This window comes from Balaenoptera musculus, chromosome 2 (assembly GCF_009873245.2).
Source record: "Balaenoptera musculus isolate JJ_BM4_2016_0621 chromosome 2, mBalMus1.pri.v3, whole genome shotgun sequence".
In the NCBI taxonomy this organism is placed as follows: Eukaryota; Metazoa; Chordata; class Mammalia; order Artiodactyla; family Balaenopteridae; genus Balaenoptera; species Balaenoptera musculus.
In genome coordinates, this window is record NC_045786.1 from 38,243,800 (window position 1) to 38,270,566 (window position 26,767).

Here is a 26,767-nt window from a genome sequence, read left to right on the forward strand (position 1 = left end):
AGATAACAGAACAGAAACTTCAGTAACCACACAAGAAGGAATACACGCTTTGTAAAAAATAGTTTGGAAAAGGCACAAATGGACAGGCCCTCAATAAGCAAAGATCAGCAATTCCTCAGGAGTGGGAGAATTTGATCTCCGGAGTTAACCAACTGTAATATTCAGAATATCTAATTCTCAAAAAAGAATTACAAAGCATACAAAGAAACAGCAAAGTGTGTCCAGGAAAAAAGAATTTGACAGAAACCACCCTTGAGAAATCCCAGACATTGGAATCACTGGTCAAATATGTTAAATCAAATATTCTAAACATGCTCAATGAGCTCAAGGAAAAAAAGAACAAAGAATTAAAAGAAATAAGGAAAACAATGGATAAATAAAATGAGAATACCAATAAAGTGACAGAAATTATAAAAAGGAACCAAACAGAAATTTTTGAGCTGAAAAGTACAATAACTGAAATGAAAGTTCACTAGAGGGGTTCAACCTCAGATTTGAGCAGGCAGAAGAATCAATAAACTTGAAGATAAAACAATCAAAATTATCCAATCTGAGCAGAAAGAAAAAAGGATGAAGAAAAATGAACAAAGCCTGCTTAAGGGAACTGTGGGACACCATCAAGCATAACAATATACAGACACCGGGAGTCCTAGAAGAAAAAGGAGAAGAGAGAAAAGGGCAGAAAAAAGTCGGGAGAAATAATGGTTGTAAATTTGATAAATATGATGGAAATATATAGGAACAGAGTGTATACTATTGAAACTAAGTCGTATTATTCAACAGGTTTAAATTTAAGGTGTTAATTGTAATCTCCAAAGTAAACACTAAGAAAATAATTAGAAAATATACAGAAAAAAAGATGAAGGGAATCGAAACGGTACACTACAAAAAAAAAAAAATCAGCTACAAAAATGGCAGTAACAGAGAAATGAAAGAACAAAAGAGGTATAAGATATATAAAAAAATAAGTAGAAAATGGCAGAAGTCCTTCCTTATCAGTAACTACATTAAATGTAAATGGATCAAGTGCTTCAATTAAAAGGCAGAAATTGGGGACTTCCCTGGTGGTGCAGTTGTTAAGACTCCATGCTCCCAATGCAGGGGGCCCAGGTTCGATCCTTAGTCAGGGAACTAGATCCCACATGCATGCCATAACTAAGGAGCCCGCATGCCACAACTAAGGAGCTGGTGAGCTGCAACTAAGACCCAGCTCAACCAAATAAAATAAATAAATAAATGTTTAAAAAAAAAAGAAAAGGCAGAAATTGGCAGAATGGATTTTTAAAAATATGATCCAACTATATTCTGTCTATAAGCTCACTTTAGATACAAAGAGGTTGAAAGTAAAAGGACAGAAAAAGATATTGTATGCAAAAGAGAGCTCGCATGGCTATATTATTGTCAAAATAGATTTTAAGTCAAAAAAGGTTCAAAAGACAAAGTTCATCATGTTGATTTAAAAAATTCAATCCATTAAGTGATACAGTTATAAACATATACACACAACTAACAACAGGGCCCCAAACTCTATGAAGCATGAAACTGACAGAATTGAAGGAAGAAAAAAATAGATAAGTCAACAATAATACTTGGAGACTTTAATACCCTGATTTCAATGATAGAGCATCTATACAGATGATCAACAAGAAAACAGAAGACTTGAACACCATAAACCAACTAGGCATAACAGACATCTATAGGCATTCTACCCAAGAGCAGAACACACATTCTTCTCAAGTACACACAGAACATTCGCCAGAACAGGCCAAATGTTAGGCCATAAAACAAGTCTCAAAAAATTTAAAAAGACCAAAATCGTACAAAGTACGTTCTTCAACTACAATGGTATGAAATTAGAAATTAATAAACAGAAATTTGTGAAATTAACAAATATGTGAAAATTTACACCCTCCTAAATAGCCAAAGGACCAAAGAAAAAAAATCACAAGGGAAATTAGAAAATATTTTGAGATGATGAAATTGAAAACACAACATACCAAAACTTACAGGATGAAGCTAAAGCAGCGCTTAGAGGGGAATTTGTACCTGTAAAAAGCTGTATTAAAAAAGAAGTCTGGGGAATTCCCTGGCAGTCCAGTGGTAAGGACTCCGTGCTTCCATTGCAGGGGGCATGGGCTCGATCCCTAGCCAGGGAACTAAGATCCCACAAGCCATGCAGCGTGGTCAAAAACAAAAACAAATAAAACAACAAAGAAGCCTGGAACCCTCCTACACTGTTGTTGGGAATGTAAACTGGTACATTTACATTGGTACATAAACCACTATGGGGAACAGTATGGAGGTTCCTTTAAAAACTAAAAATAGAACTACCATATGATCCAGCAATCCCACTCCGGGGCATATGTATCTGGAGAAAGCCATAATTCGAAAAGATACATGCACCCGAATGTTCACTGCAGCACTATTTACAATAGACAAGACATGGAAACAACCTAAATGTTCATCGGCAGAGGAAAGGATAAAGAAGACATGGTACATATATACAATGGAATATTAGCCACAAAAAAGAACGAAATAATGCAATTTGCAGCAACATGGATGGACCTAGAGATTATCATACTAAGTGAAGTAAGTCAGAAAAAGACAAATATGATATAACTTATATGTGGAATCTAAAAAAATGATCAAATGAACTCATTTACAAAACAGACACAGACTCACAGGCTTTGAAAACAAACTTATGGTTACCAAAGGGGAAAGGTGGGGGTAATTAGGAATTGGGAATTAACATATACACACTACTATATATAAAACAGATAATCAACAAGCTTCTACTGTAGAGCACAAGGAACTCTATTCCATATTCTATAATAACCTATATGGGAAAAGAGTCTGAAAAAGAATGGATATATGATAATGTGTAACTGAATCACTTTGCTGTACACCTGAAACTAACACAACATTGTAAATCAACTATACTCCAATATAAAATAAAAATTAAAAAAAAAGAACAGTGGTGATAAACTGTTCAATGAGTGATGTAAAAAAAAAAGCATGTATTTTTAAAAATCAATAACAAAACCTTAATCTTAAAAAACTGAAAAAGATCAAACTAACACCAAAGCAAGTAGAGGGAAGGAAAAAATAAAGATTACACAGGAAGTAAACGAAATCAAGAATAGAAAAACAATAGAAAAATCAATGAAACCAAAAGTTGGTTCTTTGAAAAGATCTTTAAGTTAACAAACCTTTAAATAGATTGACCAAGAAAAAATACAGAACACTCAAACAACTATGAAAGAGAGAATAAAACTACCAACCTTACAGAAATAAAAAAGGACTATTAGGTAATACTACAAACAACTGTATAGCAGCAAATTAGAAAACCTAGATGAAATGGACAAATTTCTAGAAAGACACAAACTACTGAAAACAGACTAAGCAATAGAAAATCTGAATAAACCTATAACAAGTAAAAAAATGAAATTGTTATCAAAAAACTTCCAAAAAATACCCAGGACTAGATGGCTTCACTGCTGAATTCTACCTAACATTTAAAAAGAATTGGGGGGGACTTCCCTGGTGGTGCAGTGGTTAAGAATCTGCCTGTCAATGCAGGGGACACAGGTTCGAGCCCTGGTCTAGGAAGATCCCACATGCCGCGGAGCAACTAAGCCCGTGTGCCACAACTGCTGAGCCTGCGCTCTAGACCCCGCAAGCCACAACTACTGAGCCCACATGCCACAACTACTGAAGCCTGTGTGCCTAGAGCCCATGCTCCGCAACAAGAGAAGCCACCACAATGAGAAGCCCATGCACCGCAATGAAGAGTAGCCCCTGCTCGCCGCAACTAGAGAAAGCTCGCATGCAGCAACGAAGACCCAATGCAGCCATAAATAAATAAATAAATAAATAAATAAATTTATTTAAAAAAAAAAAAATTGGGACTTCCCTGGTGGTCCAGTGGCTAAGACTCCATGCTCCCAATGCAGGGGGCCTGGGTTTGAACCCTGGTCAGGGAACTAGATCCCAGATGCTGCAACTAAGAGTTTGCATGCCGCAACTAAAGATCCCGCGCACCACAACGAAGACCCAATGCAGCCATAAATAAATAAATAAATAAATAAATAAATAAATAAATAAATAAATTTTAAAAAATGGATCTCATCAAAATTAAAAATATTTTTTGTATCAAAGAACACTATCAAGAAAGTGAAAAGAAAACCTAACAGGTTAGGGAAAAAATATTTGCAAATTGTATATCTGATAAGGGACTGGTATCTAGAATATATAAAGAACTCTTACAACTCAATAGTAAAAAGACAAACAACCTAATTTAAAAATGGGCAAAGATTTCTCCAAAGAAGATATACAAATGGCCAGCAAGCACATGAAAAGAAGCTCAACAACACTGGTTATCAAGGAAATGCAACTCATAACCACAATGACACACCACTTTACACCCACTAGGATGAGCAGAATCAAAGAGGGACAATGGAAGGTGGTGGCAAGGATGTGGAGAAATTAGAACCCTCATACACTGTTAGTGGGAATATAAAATGGTATAGCCACTTTGGAAAACAGTTTGGTAACTGCTTAAAATGTCAAACATAGAGTTACCATATGACCCAGCAATTTCATTTCTAGGCATATGCCTGAGAATTAAAAATGTGTCTACACACAATCTTATATATGAATGTTTACAGCAGCATCACTCACAATAGCCAAAAGCAGAAACAACTTAAATGTCCACCAATTGATGAACGGATAAGTAAAATGTAGTTTGTCCATACAATGGTATATTATTGTCAATAAAAAGAAATGAAGTACTGAGACGTACTACACCATGTATAAACCTTGAAAACATTATGCTAAAGTAAAAAAAGCCAGTTACAAAGACCACATAATATGATTCCTCTTAAAAGAAATATCCAGGGGCTTCCCTGGTGGTGCAGTGGTTGAGAATCCGCCTGCCAATGCAGGGGACACGGGTTCGAGTCCTGGTCTGGGAAGATCCCACATGCCGCAGAGCAACTGGGCCCGTGAGCCACAATTACTGAGCTTGCGCATCTGGAGCCTGTGCTCCGCAAAAAGAGAGGCCGCAATAGTGAGAGGCCCGCGCACCGCGATGAAGAGTGGCCCCCACTTGCCACAACTAGAGAAAGCCCTCGCAGAGAAACGAAGACCCAACACAGCCATAAATAAAATAAATAAATAAACAAACAAATAAAAAAGGCATTCCTGCTTTAAAAAAAAAAAAAAAAAAAAAAGAAATATCCATAAGAAACCTATAAAAACAGAAAGTAGACTGGTGGTTGCCTACAGCTGGGAAGACTGGGAGAAATGGAGAGTGACTACTAATGGGTAGGTACAGGGCTTCTTTCTGGAGTGATGAAAATGTTCTGGAATGTGTCATGATGGTTGCACAACTCTGTGAATATACTGAAAACCACTAAAAGTTGATTTTATGATACATGAATGGTCTCAATTATAAAAAAAAGCAAAAAACAAACCAACACACCAAAAGACTAGAAAATTGCTAGTCACTATCTTTCGTTTTTGTTTAATTGGTTTTATAAAATAGATGTTTGTCTGTTGTCTGTAGGGGTAACTAGAAAGGGAGGAATGAGAAAGACCAGAATTAATTCTTCATCTAAACTTGGAGGGAGAGACCCCAAGTGGAAAATTAACTGATGGTAACCAAAGAGGAGAGGAAAACATGAGATTAATGAGCTTTTGCAACAAAGAGTCTGGAGACCGGTTTGGGTCCAAGAATCCCCTTCTCTTGGTTACCCTAAAATGTAGTACCTTTGGTCCTCTTGAAGTCGTCAAGTTTATACTCTAGACCTTCCACAGCTGACACAGAATGGCTTCTAGGCAACCCCCGCTTTACAGATCTCTTTGAAGGAGAAATCATTTTCTGGTTGAAGAGATTTCTTCGAACTTTGGTCACTTCTGAAAGCATTAAGAAAAAAAGAAAGTCAAATATTATCATTAATAAAAGCCACATGTGGGAAAAGAAAGATATCCAAAACAGAGAATCTGCTTGAGGAAACTATTTTACGGGCTGACTGCTATATTCACATTTACTAATAGGATTTCCTTAAATAGTACACTCACATGGTATATCAAAACTATTTACAGGGGGCTTCCCTGGTGGTGCAGTGGTTGGGATTCTGCCTGCCAATGCAGGGGACATGGGTTCGAGCCCTGGTCTGGGAGGATCCCGCATGCCGCGGAGCGGCTGGGCCCGTGAGCCACGGTTGCTGAGCCTGCGCGTCTGGAGCCTGTGCTCCGCAGCAGGAGAGGCCGCGATGGTGAGAGGCCCGTGCACCGCGATGAAGAGTGGACCCCGCTTGCCGCAGCTGGGGAAAGCCCTCCCGCGGAAGCGAAGACCCAACACAGCCAAAAGTAAATAAATATTTAAAAAAAAAAAAAAAAAAAACACAACCCTAAGAGGTACAGAAAATTAAAAAAAAAAAAAACAAAAACTATTTACAGGACTTCCCTGGTGGCACAGTGGTTAAGACTCCACGGTCCCAACGCAGGGGGCCTGGGTTTGATCCCTGGGCAGGGAACTAGATCCCACGTGCATGCCGCAACTAAGGAGCCCACCTGCCACAACTAAAGGAGCCCATGTGCTGCAAATAAGACCTGGTGCAACCAAATAAATAAATAAATATTAAACAAGACGAAAAGACAACCCTCAGAATGGGAGAAAATATTTGCAAACGAATCAACAGACAAAGGATTAATCTCCAAAATATATAAACAGCTCATTCAGCTCAATATTAAAGAAACAAACACCCCAATCCAAAAATGGGCAGAAGACCTAAATAGACACTTCTCCAAAGAAGACATACAGACGGCCACGAAGCACATGAAAAGATGCTCAACATCACTAATTATTAGAGAAATGCAAATCAAAACTACGAGGTATCACCTCACACCAGTTAGAATGAGCATCATCAGAAAATCTACAAACAACAAATGCTGGAGAGGGTGTGGAGAAAAGGGAACCCTCTTGCACTGTTGGTGGGAATGTAAATTGATACAGTCACTATGGAGAACAATATGGAGGTTCCTTAAAAAACTAAAAATAGAATTACCATATGACCCAGCAATCCCACTACTGGGCATCTACCCAGAGAAAACCATAATTCAAAAAGACACATGCACCCGAATGTTCATTGCAGCACTAATTTACAATAGCCAGGTCATGGAAGCAACCTAAATGCCCATCAACAGACGAATGGATAAAGAAGTTGTGGTACATATATACAAAGGAATATTACTCAGCCATAAAAAGGAACGAAATTGAGTCATTTGTTGAGACGTGGATGGATCTAGAGACTGTCATACAGAGTGAAGTAAGTCAGAAAGAGAAAAAGAAATATCGTATATTAACGCATGTATGTGGAACCTAGAAAAATGGTACAGATGAGCCGGCTTAAAGGGCAGAAGTTGAGACACAGATGTAGAGAACAGACATATGGACACCAAGGGGGGAAAACTGCGGTGGGGTGGGGATGGTGGTGTGCTGAATTGGGCGATTGGGATTGACATGTATACACTGATGTGTATAAAATTGATGACTAATAAGAACCTGCAGTATAAAAAAACAAACAAACAAACAACTAATACTAAACTTTCATTGGGTTATTTGTATGGAAATATGTTAATATAAATGTTTCAGAAAAAAAAAATTAAAAAAATTAAAAAAAAAACTACTTACATTTATAAATTTAATTTAAACCCAACCTTTCAGGAATACAAGGAAGGCCCACATCACTTAAATTAGAAGTTTTATTCACTGTAAAATGGACATAATCCTTAAGTAAGAGGTTGGATAATGTAAATCATAGTCCTTTTAATATATCCCAGTGTTACGATATTTTTCTCACATTGGAACTTTTTGCTGCTTTGTATTCAGCGTCAAGCAGAGAAACTGTTCTTTTCAACCCCAGAGATTTCATTTTTCTTCTTTTGAGTATTTTACTAATTTGCTGGGATACAGTAGTCCCTCCCTATCCGCAGTTTCACTTTCCACATTTTCAGTTACCTGCAGTCAACTGCAATCCGAAAATATATCAAATGAAAAATCCCAGAAATACATAAGTCATAAGTTTTAAAGATGTGTGTCTTTCTGAGTAGTGTGATAAAATCTCATGCCATGCTGCTCTGTCCCACCCAAAACATGAATCATTCCTTTGTCCAGCATATCCCACCCGTTAGGCACTTAGTAGCCAGCTGGGTTATCAGATCGACTGTAGCAGTATAGCAGTGCTATATTCAAGTAACCCTTATTTTACTTAAATACTTCTTGTGCCCCAAAGCACAAAAGTAGTGATGCTGGCAACTTGGATATGCTGAAAAGAAGTCATAAAGTGCTTCCTATAAATATAAAGTTTCTCAACTTAAGGGAAAAAGAAAATCGTATGCTAAGGTTGCTACAGTCTATGGTAAGAGTGAATTGTCTATCTGTGAAACTGTGAAGGAAAAATTCATGCTAGTTTTGCTGTCACAACTCAAACTGCAAAAATTATGGCTACAATGCATGAAAGTGCTTAGTTAAGATGGAAAAGGCATTAAATTTGTACAACAAGATATTTTGAGAGAGACCACATTCATGTAACTTTTATTATAGCGTATTGTTATAATTGTTCTATTTTATTATGGTATTATTAATTCTTACCATGCCTAATTTATAAATTAAACTTTATCATAGGTATGTATGTATAGGAAAAAACATAGTATAGGGTTCGGTACTATCTGAAGTTTCAGGTATCTTAGGGTATTGGAACATAACCCCTGTGGATAAGGGGGGAACTACTATATTTTAAATCCTCTTCCTAACTCCAAAGCATGAGAGTTGTAACCATCTAGACTCCAAGTTAGGAAAAATAGCTGAAGAGTCAGGAAATACTTGACAAAGCTAGCAGGCTAGCATTTTAATCTTAAGCAAGATGGCCTGGTGGAGGCTACTCAAAAATTCACTGGGACTTCCCTGGTGGTGCGGTGGTTGGGAATCCGCCTGCCAGTGCAGGGAACGCGGGTTTGAGCCCTGGTCTGGGGGAATCCCGCATGCCGCGGAGCGGCTAGGCCCGTGTGCCACAGCTGCTGAGCCTGTGCTCTGGAGCCCGTGGGCCGCAACTGCTGAGCCCGCGTGCCTGGAGCCCGTGCTCTGCAGCGGGAGGGGCCGCCGCGGTGAGAGGCCTGCGCACCACAACGAAGACCCAACACAGGCAAAAATAAAAATAAACAAATAAATTTATTAAAAAAAGAAAAAAATTCACCAAGAGTAAAAAAATTCTAAGAGCAAGTCACTTAAATAAAAACCAAATAAACCAGGATCCACAAACTGGGAGAAGCCTTTTTTACCCATCAATGACATAAACATTAAGGACACCAATAATGCACACCAAGTTTCAAAAAAATGTTTCTCTATCTCCATTATAAAAGCCTCTGTTACCTGCCTTAGGCTGTCTATGAAACTGATTTACGGCCTGACAGCCAAATTTGATCTTTTATTTTCCATTTTTCCCGAGTTTTGGAGAAGTTTAATATCTATAGAAAATTTCAACGTAGAATCATGGTGACTTCCACGGTGGCGCAGTGGATAAGACTCCACGCTCCCAATGCAGGGGGCCCGGGTTTGATCCCTCGTCAAGGAACTAGATCCCACATGCATGTTGCGACTAAGAGTTTGCATGCCACAACTAAGAAGCTAGCGAACCGCAACTAAGACCCAGCGCAACCAAATAAATAAATATTAAAAAAAACCAAAACCAAAAAAACACACATAGAATTTTCACTAAAATTCACCAACTGTCAACATTTGTTTTCTCCCTCCGTCTCTCTCTCTACGTTTGTACAACTGCCCACCCCAGAACGCTGGAGAGTGACTTGCAGACATCACAACTCTTCAGTTTCCTGTATTTCAGCATGTATCTCCAAAGAACAAGGGCATATATCTAATCCATCCTCGAATTTCTCTCATCGTCTCAATAATCCCATTATAGCTTTTTACCCTAAATTTAAGACCCAAGCAGGGATCATGTAGTGCACTTATGTCACACTTAAATTCCTTTTATCTAAACCAGCTCCACTGCCTCTTTTCTTTTTCAGCTTTCATGTTAATGGCATTAAAAAAATATTTTAGGGCTTCCCTGGTGGCACAGTGGTTAAGAATCCACCTGCCAATGCAGGGGACACGGGTTCGAGCCCTGGTCTGGGAAGATCTCACATGCCACGGAGCAACTAAGCCCGTGTGCCACAACTACCGAGCCTGCGTGCCTAGAGCCCGTGCTCTGCAACAAGAAAAGCTACCGCCATGAGAAGCCCGCGCACCGCAACGAAGAGTAGCCCCCGCTTGCCACAACTAGAGAAAGCCCACGCACAGCAATGAAGACCCAATGCAGCAAAAAACAAACAAACAAAAAATAAATAAATTAAAAAAAAAATTTTAGACCAGTTATTTTACAAAATGCAGTATTTTGAGACCATGTGAACATCCTACTCCTCTAGCACACAGTATATGGACATATTTCATAAACCAACAATTACACAGAACTATAATTTTTAACTATATGCAACTGCTTAAATATATGTAATCAAAATAAAACTGTCACTGAGTACAACAAGGAAACAAAGTATACCTTGTACCGTGTCTTTCACTGGGAGTGGAGGCTGCTGAAGAGTAGGGTGAGAATTCTCCTGAAAGATGAGAAAATTCAATAAGAAAATTTGAATAGGAATTCATTTAAAAGAATAAAAATTCCACAAGAAACCCTTTGATCCTTGCAATTCCACTTGTAGGAATCTGTAACAGAAATAGTTGTAAAATGCACAAAAATAGGGCCTGGAAATATACACAACAAACTGTCATCAGCGATTACTTCTGAGGAATGGATGGTGAAGAGGCACTAACATTTAACTTTATATAATTTCAATTTTTAAACGATGTTTCTGTATATCTTTTATAACTAAATCATCAGGGAAACCCCATAATATTAGAGGATGGCTATACTCTTAGGAACGTCTCTGTATAAAACTGCTATTTGGGGACTTCCCTGGTGGTCCAGTGGCTAAGACTCCGCGCTTCCATTGCAGGGAGTGCTGGTTCAATCCCTGGTCAGGGAACTAAGATCCCACATGCCGTGTGGCGCGGCAGAAAAAAATAATACCCACCTGCTATTTATTTGCTATTATAGTAGAGGATTCAAGTGCCTAAACTCAAATGGCATCTAAACAAGAGAATTGTTTTTAAAGATTTTGTTGCTGTTTTTTCAATTATGCCACTGTAATCATTAAAGAATAAACAGCCAAATAGCGGAAACTTAACAAATGATATTCTTTTTTAACCAAAATCAAATCCTGATCTCAGTAAATCTGGTCTTAAAGAAGTTAACTTTCTAGGCCAATCTGAAACAAAAGTTTTCCAAAAGGAGTGCTAGAAAGGACTGCTAATCGTGTAAAATCTAGTGAGAGAGGTGGTCTGATACCTTTTAGACTTCATACTCTCTGAACAAAATCTCCAAGATATCTAAAATTTGCATCTTATTCACTCATACGTATTAAGGTATACTAAGAAAATGAACACCACTAACTCTTCAAAAGAAACCCCACCTCCAGTACTAAAGCACAGCTATAAATCTCTAGAAACAAACCACTATTGTAATGATTAATGCTTCTAAAGCTAGTTCTCCTAGAATTTTAACTCTTCTCATAATTCATGCAGTTCAAAGTTTCAATGCATTTTTTTGTCTCTCTCCTTCTCTTAGTAAGACATTAATTCTACTTAGTAAATAGACTCCAGCTGGATTTCTTTTTCTGCAACCAATAAGTCCTAACATCTACTGCCACAGAAAAATAATTACCACCTGGCTTCATGAGTTTTTTTGTTTGCTTTTGTAACTTGCTATTGACGTAAAAAATACTTACTGAAAAGTACTTTCTGGTACACAAAGTCCTATTATGATTGTACATTATTTTTCAATGGCTTCTTTTGCTTATGTTATTATTTCATGAGTTTTCTTAACTACATTAAAGACTTTGAATTAACTTATTCATTCCTAACTTTTACTATTTTTTTTCCCCTTAATATTACCTCTGTCACACTTCTGGGAAAAATGATTAATCTTTAATAAACTTATATTTCTTTATTCCTTAGATTACAGTTGTAGACACATTCATAAAAATACCTAATTTTATTTCTGTATCCTCCAATGCTCATTTCTTAAAAGTAAAGACACCATGTGTTTCATTCTTATTTACTGTATGAACTCATGCCCAAAGTGACACCACTTTCTATCTCCTGGAAATGACTTACATTTTTCGTAGTTCTCTTGGATACCTTGGGAATTTCAATTTGTCGCAGATTTTGTGAAACCTCTGCAATGCTTTTATGTCTTATTGCATTTTTCCTTTTAAAAATAGAAAGAAACAGTCAATATACACTGAATACAGGTTACAGCTAGTTAGATGAGAATGGAACTAAAGTTTAAAATAAAACACTTAAATAAAAGTCAGTTATTTTGAGGTTGGCCTGAACTTACAGTAAAACAAGTCAATCCCAGAATTTCTAAAAGTAACAACTATAAATTTAACTAGTTATGAACAACGAAGAGCATCATGGAAAATATACAAAGTAAGCTGAAACCCTAAGCTTATCTCATGGAAGGCTCCTAGTTCTTGGAGATCCCATGTGGAGAGTCAAGAGGGGTCTGTGACTACACAATACAAGACTATATGTTCCCCAGATAATATAAAGAGTGTCAGATGCTCCTTGTTAAGAACTCTAATAATTGGCTTCTGTGATTCAGACATAAGGGCAACTACTAATTCAATAAATTATAGACAAAGACAACTGGACTATGGCTTAAACATACCCTATACCAGAACTATAACAGTGCAAGTAATTCCTTTAATTCCTTGAGCTCCTACCTTCTCTTCTTAGCTGATCTGGTACGAAGCTCCTCCAGTTGGTCAGATTCAGTGCCACCCGACACTGACCTATGAGCATTTGACATAAGAGGCACAGAAAGGGGTGATTTGCTCTCTTGCGTCATGGAGTCATCACCGAAAAAATCTGTAGGAAGGACACGAGCCAGCTTCTGAGGAATCAGAAATCCTAGGCTGTCGTAAAGATTTCCAAGTATCTTTGGGATTGAATCAATATACCTGTGGAATAGATTGATTAAATATGGAACAGTCAGTCACCATTCCACCCTCTCTAGTCCTTTCCTCACCCAGCATGAGAAATAGTCCTTACAATTCTACAATTCTGAGACAATACCTATATAAGTTCTTGGTAAAATTATTTTAAATTTAAATTAGTAGTCATCAAACTTACAATTCCAAAATTTCTTCCAGAAACTTTGCTAGGTATGCCGAATCTTCAGTTAAATACACCATGCGCAGCATATCTGTCACCTGAAGATTTTAGAAAATTACCACATGGCCTCTGCAGGAAGCTGAATGCATCTACAGCACATCCCCAGTGGCACTAAGCAGTATACTTGCCTCCTCCACTACTTGCTCCATTTCATCTATATGTTCATATACTGAAGGGCACTGCCGACACATCTCCAAATGAAGAAATACCTGGAGCTGGCACCTTGAGAGAAAAAAAAAGCTTGGTTTTATCTGCTTTGAGTGTCACTTAACTGAAATGAAAGTTCCTTCCTTATGCAGAGATCTGTTTACATAAGAAACAACAACCAAAAAGAAGAGCCATTGCTTTCTAAATAGCAATATGGTTATTAGGTAAACAGGTGTTGCAAACTGAACATTAGAACATTATAGAGAATCAGCTACAAAAGCCTCTTCAAGCAATTGGCAATCTATTTTAAACTGATATATACTCAGCCATTAAAAAGAAAAATGAAATAATTCAATTTGCAGCAATAGGAATGGACCTAGAGATTATCATACTAAGTGAAGTAAGTCAGAAAGAGAAAAACATACATCACTTATATGTGGAATCTGAAATATGACACAAATGAACTTACCTATGAAACAGAAACAGGCTCACAAACATAGAAAACAAACTTATGGTTACCAAAGGGCTAAGGGCGTGGGGGAGGGATAAATTAGGAGTTTGGGACTAGCAGATACAAACTATATTATATATGAAATAGATAAACAATGACATTGTAAAGCAACTATATACTCCAATAAAAATTTTTAAAAAAAGATAAACAAACAAGGTCCTAGTGTGTAGCACAGGGAATTATAATCAATATCCTATAATAAACCATAATGGAAAAGAATTTTTTAAAAATGAAATATTAAATTGATACAAGTAAATCTTGGGAGCTCTGTTTTGGAGTAATGGTTTAAAAAAAAAAGAGGGACTTCCCTGTTGGTCCAGTGGAAAAGAATCCGCCTTACAATGCAAGAGACGCGGGTTCAATCCCTGGTCAGGGAACTAAGACCCCACATGCCGCGGGGCAACTAAGCCCACACGCCACAGCTACTGAGCTCGTGCACCTCAATTAGAGAGCCCACGTGCTCTGGAACCCGCGCACCACAACTAGAAGGAAGCCCACGCACCGCAAGGAAGAGCCCGCATGCCGCAACTAAGACCCGATGCAGCCAAAAATTAAAAAAAATTTTAAAATCATAATAAATAAATCTTAAAAAAAAATTAAAAAGGAAGTTAATTACTCTCTGACTTTATCTTCTTTATCCAGTTTTCCTACATTCTGTCGAAGACTTTTGCTAGTTTTCAAGAGGTTGTTTCTTACTTGATGTAGGCAGTTCATCTGAAAATACAAAATTACATAGGAGAATATTAATATTAATGCTTATCATTATTTCTAATTTCTTCACAGCTGACTAATGCCCTAAGAAGGGAAGTACATCCTCTTTCTTTCATTTGAATGAAAAATAGTGTAATATTCTTTTATATTTTTTAAAAGAACATGTAGAAAAGTATTTGAGAGCAAGTGGGCATGGATACAGCAAGCCTGCAGATTTGAACTTTCATAAAAGGAAGATTCCATAAAGTAGTGATTGAGAAGTCTAAGCAAAATGAATCAACATTTTAAAGAAATGTTCCAGGTGACTCTAAAGTGCAGCCAGGGTTAAGAACCACTGGCTTAATTCATGCAGCTAACATGCAACTTAGATGAGGACAGAGCTTTCATTGGAAGGGAAGTACATGTAATTACTCCCACCTGGCCCGTTTCCTTGATTTCTGCCTTCTCAGTGGACCATGTCCATCTTCCAAGACCTAGAACTGTGCTCACCCCCTCACTCATCATTTTTGAAATGTGCACTGCATAACAGATATTTTCCAAGACATATGAGCCAGACCCACCAACAAGCAACTAACATTGTTATGACAAACAACAATATCCGGATTCCCTTACTTCTAATTCCTTGGTGCCTTTGGACTTTAGGAATGCTTTAATGTTTGAGATCATGTTCCGAGCACATGAATACAACACGATTTCTCCTGTGGCCACAGTCTTTCGGTAATTTTCATGTATGTAAGATAGTAGCTCCTCCTCAGTTTTAAAATCTGTGGGAAAAAAAGTCAAATTGATCATCAGACCCAGCTGAAGTCATTGTATTGTTTAAGGCAGTGGTTACCAACTGGGAGTTTTGCTGCCCAGGGGACATCTGGCTATGTCTGGGTGGCAGTGACTGGTGGGGAGAGGGAGGGTACTACTGGCATCTAATGGGGTGGAGGCCAGGGAGGCTGCTAAACATCTTATAGTTCACAGAGGATTATCTGGTCCAAAATGTCAAAAATGCTGAGGTTGAAAAGTTCAGAGATAGTGATTAATTTTAAGGGTTTGCAAATCACGTGTACATGTTATAAATTTAAGGATAACCAGTAATGGAGAAGAAATAAACTATACAACCTCCAAACTTAGCAGAAAGGAAAAAGATGCATAAAGAAAACTTGATTAATCCCATAGCCTGGTAGAAAGGAAAAAAACAATTGAAAGCACAAAATAAGACACTAAAATACACCCTAGCTTATCAGTAATCATAATAATTATAAATATTTATCTTACGAATACACTGGTTAAATAAAAGGTAGAAACTGTCAGACTGGGTTAAAAAAAAAAATTATGCTGTTTACAAAAGACATACCCAAAACACATGACAAAGAAACATTGGAAATAAAGGAATAGAGGTATAATCACAAGGAAAACATAAATGATTTTGTATGGACCTAAAAAGAAAGCCTCAAAATATATGATGCAAAAATTGGCAGAACTGCAAGGAAATTTAGACAAATCTACATGGTGGAAGACTATAATACAATCATCTCAGTTATAGATTCTTTTAAGTAGAAAAAAATTAATAAGAATTTTGAATATTCAAATATTAAGATGAATATGTATGGAACCAAGTACCCCAAAATTAGAGAATACACACATTATTTTCAAGTACACATGGAATATTAACAAAACAATCACATATTAGGCCATAGAGTTTCAACAAATATTAAAGATTCAATATCTTACAGAACACATTGTGCACAGTCCAAAAAAATTAAAAGCTAATTACAAAAATAAAACACTCCCTTCTATTACTGATGTCAGAAAATATTTAGATGTATTGATGAAAACAGAATACAGCAAACTTATATAATGCAGCTAAATTTATACCTAAAGGAAAATTTATAGACAAATTATCTTTTTAAAGAAAAATTCAAAACCAAATTAGCTAAGGGTCCAACATAAGAAATAACACAAGAGTAAATCCAAATAATAAAGAAGGCAATAATAAAGATAAAAACAGAAATGAATTAAGTAGGAAAAAAAGAAATGAGAGAGCAACAAAAACAAAGATGATTCGAGAAAATAAAGCAGAAATTCAAAATACTATTAAGAGATAAGGTTTAAGTTCAATTTTTCCATAAACATATCGTTATTCCTGCACCATCTTTTGAAGATTATCCTTGTCCTGTTGAATTGTTGGGGGCACTACTGTCAAATATCAATTTACCACTGCTGTGCAGGTCTATTTCTGGAAAGGATCTAGTCCAGAAATTATGCTAATGCCACATTGTCTTGCATTACTGTTACTTCTGCTCTCCTATCCGCATTCTGGTATACCATACTAGCTCATCGAAGATGTGCTATCTCACTCAAACTGATTATCATCTATGATCCAGTATTCCACAGGAAAAAAAAAAATGTTTAAAGCAGAAAACTTTCATTCCAGAATTTTCAAAAGAACTCAAAGGTGACATCAGGTAATTATTGCCCAAAGTTCATAAGCTATTGTCACAATCACCCCACAGTACTGGCACTGTCAGTGTAAGCTAAGAATGTATCCTGAGAATGAGAAACATACTGTAATTCAATCCATTTTTAAAGAAGAAAAAAGAACAAATGGGAAAATAAAAGCTACTGGACTGAATTCTTCTGCCTGACTTTGAAAGACCTCAATCATCTAACCCTAGATTATTCACGAACCTTTTCCCCTCTCTTTATTCACAAATGTATAAAACTTCTTTAACCACTTAACTTCTTTAACCACTTAAAGGGCCAAGACACAGCCCTTCTTTGTGACTTTGCTTATGCTAATCCTCCATCTAGCACACACTTCTTTTACCTTTCTGCCTTCTAAACTCTGCTCATTCTTCAAAGTCTAACCTGGGCTCCACTGGCTCCGTAAAAGCCTTCTCAGCCTGTTCTGCTCAAGACTGGACTTTCCCTTTCTTGACTCCTAGTATGTCTTTACTTCCAAAATGAACAAGTATTTTCTGTTACAGTCTCTTGGCTCTCTTATGTATTCATTTTACCAATTCGTTGTGTATATGTATGTGTGTGTATATATATATATATATATATGTTCATTATTACTCTTTGTAGCTGGATCATAAATCTAAGGAGAGGAAATTATCTTATTATTTACTGTACTCCCCATAACACACTTGTGGACATACAGTAGATAGCCAATAAATGTTCATTAAGCGAGGGATATGATTAAAACTTAAAAATATGAGAGTACAGAAGAGTAAACATGAATTTAGATACCAAAATGCAATGGAACTGAGGAATACCTTTAGGTTTAGAACTTCTCAGTGTCCTTCCTTTGTTTTCCAATTTATCTGCTGTTCTTCCATTGGCTATCTTTTGGATCCCTTTCTCCCCAGCTGTGTCTGGACTGCCATCTGGATGTAACTTCTGAGCCTTTACATTCAGTCTTGCAACATTCAGCATCTTCAAGGAACGGCACATGGTATTCATCTTCTGCCTCACTGGAGTACGAGGGAAACCTCCTACCAAAACGACATCGTGGGAAGAAAAGTAAAATAACTTTTACTTCTGTGGAATCAAGAACTACTTTAATTCAGATGAAATATTCTGTGAAGGAATATTGAAATGAAGTATATCCATTCAGAATGATCTGAATTAGGTAGTTCTTTCATCTCTTTCTACCTACAACACAGGGTAGAAAGAGAGCTCTTTTTTTAACTGAAGTTTAAGAACTAAATATCTCAAGGTGGTTAGATGATTTTTACATCTAATGCCAAACAGACAACAGACAAATGCCGAACAGACTCATTTTGGTGTTACCCAGTAGTCACAGAGTTGTGATGAAACTCTTTTGAAAGGCAGTTAAGCAGTCTGCATCCAGAGCTCCCTTTTCCATGAATAACTTGTTCATGGAAACTTATACTAAGGAAATCACTCAAAGGTAAATCATATGCATGATGTACACTATAGTATTATTTATAATGGTAAAAACTGAAAGCAATCTACATGTTCAACAACATAAGAAATTTGCAAATTTTGTTAAGCAATGAGGTAACTAAAAAAGCAAAGTAGCAGATGAACAAGTATTTATAAGCAGCACACAAAGTTGTATTTAAATTTCTATTATAACTAAAAACAAAAATGGTTTAATTCATTAAGAAGGTAGGATTGTGGGAGATTTTTAAAATCACTACTGTACTAATGTAATTATTTTCAAATATGAAATATAAGAACTTGTCCTTTATTCAGTTACCATTTCAACTTCATTTTAAGGAATATCAATCTTTTAAAACATACAGTGTCAAAAAAGACTGTAAGAAACAGCCTTTCTATGTGCTTACGCTTCTTTTTGCTGTCTTCCTGATTGGACACAGTGTATTCTTCACGAGACTTTCTCTGGTAGAGCTCAGAGAGGCAACGTGTCAATTCACTTTCAGTTTTGGAAGGCTCTTCCTTATTAGATGAGGCAGCCTGTAGTAACCTGTGAATAAGTCAAGATGTCTAGTACAAAGTTGAAATTCTGATTTTCCAAAATGCTTTAAAAACAAAGCAACAGCAATATCCATTATCCTTTTAAAAGCTAGTCAAAAGATGTCTCCACAAGATGCCTTCAAAGTATTTTTTCTCAGGAGGGAAAATGTCCCTCTTCTCATTTATGATTTGTATAAATTCAGGGGCAGAAGCTACCTGTTCACAAAACCATTAATGTATTAACACATACAGTATTGACTTTTATTAATAAGGTTCTTCATGTCCTAGGGTACATATCTAATTATGACAACTATTTCACTCACTTCTGGGCTTCCATAATTTTTACCCAGTTTCCATACATTAAAGTACAAGATGATGTAATACAGTGTAGTGAGTATCAGAATAACTTTTAAATAATTATTTCACACTCTAGTAAACTAATTTGGGATTGATGAGCAGGGAAAGAAACAGGGCAGGGGAGATGATTAGTTACTAACTGCTTTCCCGCCTAGAGCTAAATATCAGTCACTAAGGAAATAATGAAAATAGCACAACTTTCAAAATGTATTATTTCCATTTCATTATCTTCCATTATCTGATATCATCTGACTTAAAAGTAGGAGAAAGTTATGGTGCCATTAGTTGAATTAGTTCATACAAGCAGCAGGTCTGAAGCAGCCTAATTCTCTTAAGTGTGCTGGTATTTCCTTGAGCAGTGAGGAGGGTTGCTTTTTCCCCCCATTAATTTACTGTATCTGCTTCAGATTTTTTTTTTAAATGAAATTAAGCATCATGGACACAGAGAAAGCCTCACCCAATTTCTTCCCATCCCTTCCTCCCAGAGGTATTCCTAGATTTGTGTGTACCTTATTTACAGAGACATACATATGTAACAAAACGAATAAAATGCTGTTTCATATGTTGTAAATCTTATGAAAATGGTATCATACAACACCATCCTTTGGCAATTTTGTTTGCACTCAACATATTTTTCACGTGTTGCTCTGGTTTATACCGTTTTACTAATCTATGTATAATATTCTATTGTATAACGATACTGTAATTTATTTATCCATTTCCCTGCTGAGAGTCTGCTAGTCCTTTCCACTGGAAATGAACATTCTAGCACAGCTCTCCTTGTGTTTGTGCAAAAATTTCTTCAGTGCAGACACCTAGAAGTAGAATTGCTGAGTGTCAGAGTATGTGAAGTTTCTGCTTTACTAGGAACATTGTTCTCTAAAATGGTAACCATTTTACACTTCTACCATCTAAAATGTGCTCATTTCCCCACATGCTAATTTTTGACAATCTAATAGGTATAAAATAGAACCTGGTGGGTTTTTCCATGTTGTGGTTTTAATTTCCACTTGCCTATGCTGAGTATCTTTCCAAATTACTGCTCTGTTAGATTTCCTCATCTGAATTGCTTGTTCACAATTTTTTAAAAAATTTATTTATTCATTTTTGGCTGCGTTGGGTCTTTGTTGCTGCGCGCGGGCTTCCTCTAGTTGCAGCGAGCGGGGGCTACTCTTCGTTGCGGTGCGCAGGTTTCTCATTGTGGTGGCTTCTCTTGTTGCAGAGCATGGGCTCTAGGCGCGCAGGCTTCATTAGTTGTGGCTCGTGGGCTCTAGAGCACAGGCTCAGCAGTTATGGAACATGGGCTTAGGTGCTCCGCGGCATGTGGAATCTTCCTGGACTAGGGATCAAACCCGCGTCCCCTGCATTGGCAGGTGGATTCTTAACCACTGCGCCACCAGGGAAACCCCGCTTGTTCACATACTTTGCCCGATTTTCTATTGGATTTCTTATTTTTAGGAGATCGGTACTAATTTGGATACTAATCCTTTGCTGGTTATATGGATTACAGCTACCCGAGTCTATGACTAGTCATCATATAAACATTTTAAAATTCATTATAGTCATATATGTTCCTTCATGGTTTGAATTTTTTAGGTCTTATTTGAGAAATCCACCCTTAGCCTAATCTTCTCTCGTGTTTCTCCTTCTTACAATTTTAAAGTTTTTACTTTTCACGTTTGGTTTTTCAGTTTATTTGGAATTTATCATTATACGTATGCTGTGAAGTAGAAATCTAATTTTTTATCTTTTTTCTTCTGCATAGCCAATCATCAACACCACCATTTACTGAATAGTCTATTCTTTCCCCGCTGCTTCTACTCCACTGGTCTATCTGTTGATCCTTGCACCGATACCACACTATGTTATTTACTAGAGCTTTATGGTAAATTTTGCTATCTCATATGGGAAGGTGCACCTGTTATGCTCTTAGCCTTTTTGAGCTGTACCATGTCCATGAATCAGAAGACTCATTATTATAAGATGTCAGTTCTTCCCAAGTGGACCTATAAGCTCAATACACACTCAATCAAAAATCCTAGCAGGCTTTTTTTGGGTGTGTGGAAACAGGCTGATTCTAAAATTTACATGGAAATGCAAAGGGTCTAAAATAGCCAAAGCAATTCTGAGAAAAAAAAAAAGAACAAAGTTGAGAGGACACAGACTACCTGATTTCACTACTCAAGATAATGTGGTATTAACATAATTTCTGGACTAGACTCTTTCCAGAAATAGACCTGCACATTGGTGGTCAACTGATTTTGACAAAGGTGCCACAGTGATTGAGAAAAAGATTGTCTTAACAAATGGAGTTGGAACAACTGGGTATCTTTATGGAAAAAATAAACCTCAACTTTACTTCTTAATATTTTGAATTTCTGCCATATCTTTTACATTTCCAATATTATTTATGACTGCTCATACAAGTAGCTCAGTCTTGCTATAGATTATTTTATTTGGCTTCTCGAAGAATCATCTTTTGTTTCTCTTGAATTCTATTTGATTTATTATTTTTATTATTGCCTTCTTTTTTTAATTTTTGGGTTTACTCTCTTGTATTATTTCTTGTGTTGGTCTTAGCTAATTGGTTTTTAATTTTTCTCTTCAAAAGATACTAAAAATTTTCCTTTAAGTATTAATTTAGCTGCATTATTCAAGTTTGCTATTTTCCTTTTTTATTGAAATTTAATACTAAATATTTTCTGACATCTATGAGTGTATTTTGTTTTTGTAATTAACTTTTTCTAAATTTTTAGTTCTGATAAAATACACAACATAAATTTATCATCTTAATCGCTCTTAAGTACATAGTTCAGTGGTATTAAGTATATTCATAATACCATCATCTCCATCCATCTCCAGAATTCACCTTGTAAAACTGAAACTCTATACCCATTAAACAATATTCTCCATTTGTAATTAGTTTTTAATATTATTGGACTATACTCAGAAAAGGTGGTCTGTTAAAAACAACAACAACGGGCTTCCCTGGTGGCGCAGTGGTTGAGAATCTGCCTGCCAATGCAGGGGACACGGGTTCGAGCCCTGGTCTGGGAAGATCCCACATGCCGTGGAGCAACTAGGCCCGTGAGCCACAATTACTGAGCCTGCGCGTCTGAAGCCTGTGCTACCGCAACAAGAGAGACCGTGATAGTGAGAGGCCCGCGCACCGCAATGAAGAGTGGCCCCCACTTGCCACAACTAGAGAAAGCCCTCGCACAGAAACGAAGACCCAACATAGCCATAAATAAATAAATTAATTAATAAAACAACAACAACAACAACAACAACAAACTCACATGCAGATAACTGAGAGCTGACTTCAATAATCAATACCCAGAGAAAAAAATAAGTTTTACCAAAATGACTCCATCAAATTTGAACTGGCACCACTAAAGTTAGAGCAGGGAAACCACTTCTCCACAACAGCGGAATTCCAGGGAGCTGTGCGGCCAAGCTCCTGCTGGGCCCATTCTGGAGTAGGCGGAGCTACAGAAACAAAGGAGCAGAAATGGGAGAGGAAAAGAGGCATTAGAAGCAAAGCAGAGAATTCCAAGCACTTGCTCCTCCCTTGGACTGACTGCATTCTTCCAAAGGACATACAAAGCAGCATCGTTAACAATGTTCCTTCAGCTGCACCCCCAATCCCAACAGGCCTATGTTGTCTATGAAAAATTTGCAAACACGGGCTTCCTCACTGTTCCTCCAACACACCAGACACACAAACCTTGGCACTTACTGTTGCTTCTACAATGTTGTCTCCCTATCACTTCCTTCAAAGCCTTTGCTCAGATATCACTTTTTTAACAAGGCCTGTTTAAAATTACAACCCTCCTATCCTTTAACACTCCCCATTCCTTTTCCTCTGCTTTATAACTATAGCACTTAACTCTTTCAAACATACTATATAATTTCCTTATTTAATTTATTGTCTTGTCTCCCCTGACTAGATAAGCTTCTTAAGAACAGAGACCTTTGTCTATTTCGTTCTCTGATGTACTCCCAGCCCCTGGAACAGAGCCTGACATACAGCAGGCACTCAATAAATCTACTGAGTAAATATGAATGGAAGAACTATCAAATTGATTATATTTATATCTATCTAGCATAAATAAGGTTTGTATCATATCAGTAACAGTGCAACAAAGTGGAAGGAAGACAGAATCATAACAGTTTTACATGCAGTCTTTATTAAACATATTAAAAACCAGGTTTCCTCTTATACCTTCGATTTCAAACTGGTTTCACAGAGCCTTTGGCCTCCTCAGAAGTGCTTCAGGATTTCTATAAATAATGATTTAAACTGCCAGAAATATTGTAGCCTACTTTTATCTGTTTTATAACAGATATTGGGCTGTACTAAGAGCACACTGAAAAAAAGTTATGTTGCTAGAAAAGATGGTAAACCACTAACCTAGAGTATGGTAGTTATTGGTTCAGAAGCTTACCTGAGGTAGCAGGATCTTCAAGTGAATTGTGAATCTGATTCAATACACCATCCACAACCTCAGAAAAAAGGGAAGCTAAATCCTGGGGGCTCTCTGCCACAACTGTTTGGAGAAAATGTCTTTGAAATTCAGTCTCCTTGGTGTGGAACACAGTGAGAATTGTAGCACTGGCAGAGAAGGGGGAAATAACTCCAGTGATGGGGGGCCAGCCTTCACCAGGGTCCACACTGGTAACCTACATAAGAAGATCTAATTAGTTGGGAATATTGTTGACATATGTCTAAAAAGGCATGTAGTTTAGTAAGAGACAGAATGATAGTTTCATCCAATGATTAATATAAAAGAGAAAACTGGAAAAGACAGACTTCACGGATATTAGTGCTAGAATTGAACTTACTGATCATCTAATCCTAATCCCTCAATTTACAGATAAGAAAAACCTAAGGTTATTAGGAATATTTACTAAGCACTTATTATGTACTTATTTTAACTCACTGGATTCTCATAACCACTCTGAAGTAAAAATGATTATTATTGGAAGTTCCCTGGCGGTCCAGTGGTTAAGACTCTGTGCTTCCACTGCAGGGGGCATGGGTTCGATCCCTGGTTGGGGAACTAAGATCCTGCATGCCATGAGGCACAGCAAAAAAAAAAAAAAAAAAAAAGATTATTATCCCCATTTTATAGAGGAGGAATTGAGGTTGAGGAATAAGCAACCTGTTTGTCACCCAGTTAATAAGAGGCAGAAGCCAAGAGTGTATGAATTTTAAACCCATGCTCTTAACCAGGAATCAATTCTACCACTTAAGGGGATTTATTCAGATCACATGGTGGCAGCAGAGCTGAGATCTAATCCAGGTCACCTGACTCCCTGACTCCAGTGCTCTGTCAGAGCACACAACTCTTAGAACAACATCTGTCCAAATGACTACCCAGTTTTCTCTGGAATGTTTTACAGTGGAATCCAGAAGATAGAAGCTTTCTGAGGTTACAAAAGCAAAAGACAAGTAAGGTAAGGAATTACTGGTAGTTAAAAAATTAGCATCACCTTTATATCAAATCTGGATATGTATGTATTCCTTTTCAGAAGACATTACTAAATTTATATCAAATCTGGGTATGTATGTATTCCTTTTCAGAAGACATTACTAAATTTGTATAACTACTGGACACTAGTATATCTAATTTTACAATGTAGGGTTTTTTAAAAAAATGAAATATATTTATTATGTAAAAGTAATAAATACATAATGCAACATTTAAAAAATAATGAGAAACCACCCATCACTTCACTGCCCTAATATAATCATTCCTTTTGGCCCACTGCCTCTTCCCTATGTGAATATAATTTGGTTTAATTGGATTCAACGTACATGCAATTTTTATAAGCTGTTTCTTCACTAATGAGCATTGTCACGATGCTATAATACTTGCAAAAATATCATCTGTTTCACTGAGACTGTATTATGTAGGGCACTCCTTGGCATTTCATAAGTGCACTTATTTCACTTTACCAGTGTGTTATTAGACTAGAATAACTTGCCACGTGGAAGATACCTACCAGATGTAACTCTTCAGCAGTCAGCCTGTTTACCAACTGCTGAAATAACATCCTTTGAGTTGATTTGTTACCCTCTGGACTTTGTAGCATCCAGCTATCAGTGCCCAAAGTGCAGCTTGCTGGGAGGGACCACTGGGTCACTGTGCCTTTTAGAAAAATTCTGACTGGTTTCTGAAAATGTCTCTGATGCATGGCCAAGGGCTCTAGAGTAACTGTCCATGTTTCTTGAATCTCTTTGCCTGTTCGAAATAAAGAATATTGAAATTCTAATATAAGAAATAGCTTCTAATAAGAGATTTAATAGTAAGAAAAAAAAATTAGATTGCCAGCCGAGGTACTAGTATTGTCACTTAGTTCACACTTCAACGCTCATTCTACTGCTATCATAGTAAGTTCATTCAGTTCTATAGGAAAAGCTGTATATGACTGGAATTACAATGGTGTGACTTTATTCAGAACTTCTCAGTAATTATGACTTAGAAATAAGTATTCAAGCAATAAACACACACACACAAAACCCACTGCTTCTTAAATCCATAAAATACAGTACATCCTATCTTACGAGTTTAAATTCTAAAGACCATGTAAGACAAAACTGCTTTCCATGAAGAGAGGTGAGGTTCCCTTAACATCTTTCTTTCACTACCAAGCAGTGTTTCCCCAGCTTTAGTAAAATCCTGGCTGAAAGTTTCAAAACTACTCTTGAAATTTCCTTAAATTGTCCATAGTGTATAATATAGTTTTATGTACATATCTCTATATGGTATTATTTATGTGACTACATAATGATTCAGAAATTAGATTCACTATATAGCAAATCATATGATAAAGCAAATTTATGAAGATTCCAACGTGCTGGCTCTTCCTGGTACCAGGCACCATTTTCTGCTTCAATTGACTAATTTGTTATTTCTTCTCTTAGTCAATCACTGATTTTCTATGATCTTCAATTTATCAATATCTTTTATGAAGCAGTGAAACCTTACTACCCATTTGCTTGGGCACCTGAGCAATATTATCCTTCTTTGCAAAAAGTTGGGAAACTCTTTAAAAACATTCACTTGTCCTTTTTACATGGGCTTACAGTTGTACCAAACTTCAGTCGTTTCCTGTGGTATCTCTGATTTTGCTTAGATATCTTTCAATGACAAGCGTTAATGGAGTGCCTAGGCCGCTGGAAATTCTAAATTCTAAAGAATTCATGGGCCTGCCTTGCAGAAATGAATGAAACCCAGATC

The 26,767-nt window shown here is 36.9% G+C and overlaps 1 protein-coding gene across 1 annotated transcript in view; it reads right to left on the bottom strand.

Moving 5' to 3' along the window:
* TICRR (TOPBP1 interacting checkpoint and replication regulator) overlaps positions 1–26,767 on the bottom strand; it is a 45,300-nt gene that overhangs the window by 12,814 nt on the left and 5,719 nt on the right. The window contains exons 3-15 of the mRNA XM_036840258.1: positions 25,530–25,768; positions 23,969–24,203; positions 22,880–23,009; positions 19,034–19,173; positions 17,996–18,214; positions 15,339–15,490; positions 14,632–14,729; positions 13,486–13,579; positions 13,316–13,395; positions 12,907–13,143; positions 12,293–12,386; positions 10,620–10,677; positions 5,770–5,916 (exon numbers count right to left, since the gene is read on the bottom strand). Of these exons, the coding sequence (XP_036696153.1) occupies positions 5,770–5,916; positions 10,620–10,677; positions 12,293–12,386; positions 12,907–13,143; positions 13,316–13,395; positions 13,486–13,579; positions 14,632–14,729; positions 15,339–15,490; positions 17,996–18,214; positions 19,034–19,173; positions 22,880–23,009; positions 23,969–24,203; positions 25,530–25,768 (1,923 nt within the window). The remainder of the gene's footprint in view (positions 1–5,769; positions 5,917–10,619; positions 10,678–12,292; positions 12,387–12,906; positions 13,144–13,315; positions 13,396–13,485; positions 13,580–14,631; positions 14,730–15,338; positions 15,491–17,995; positions 18,215–19,033; positions 19,174–22,879; positions 23,010–23,968; positions 24,204–25,529; positions 25,769–26,767) is intronic.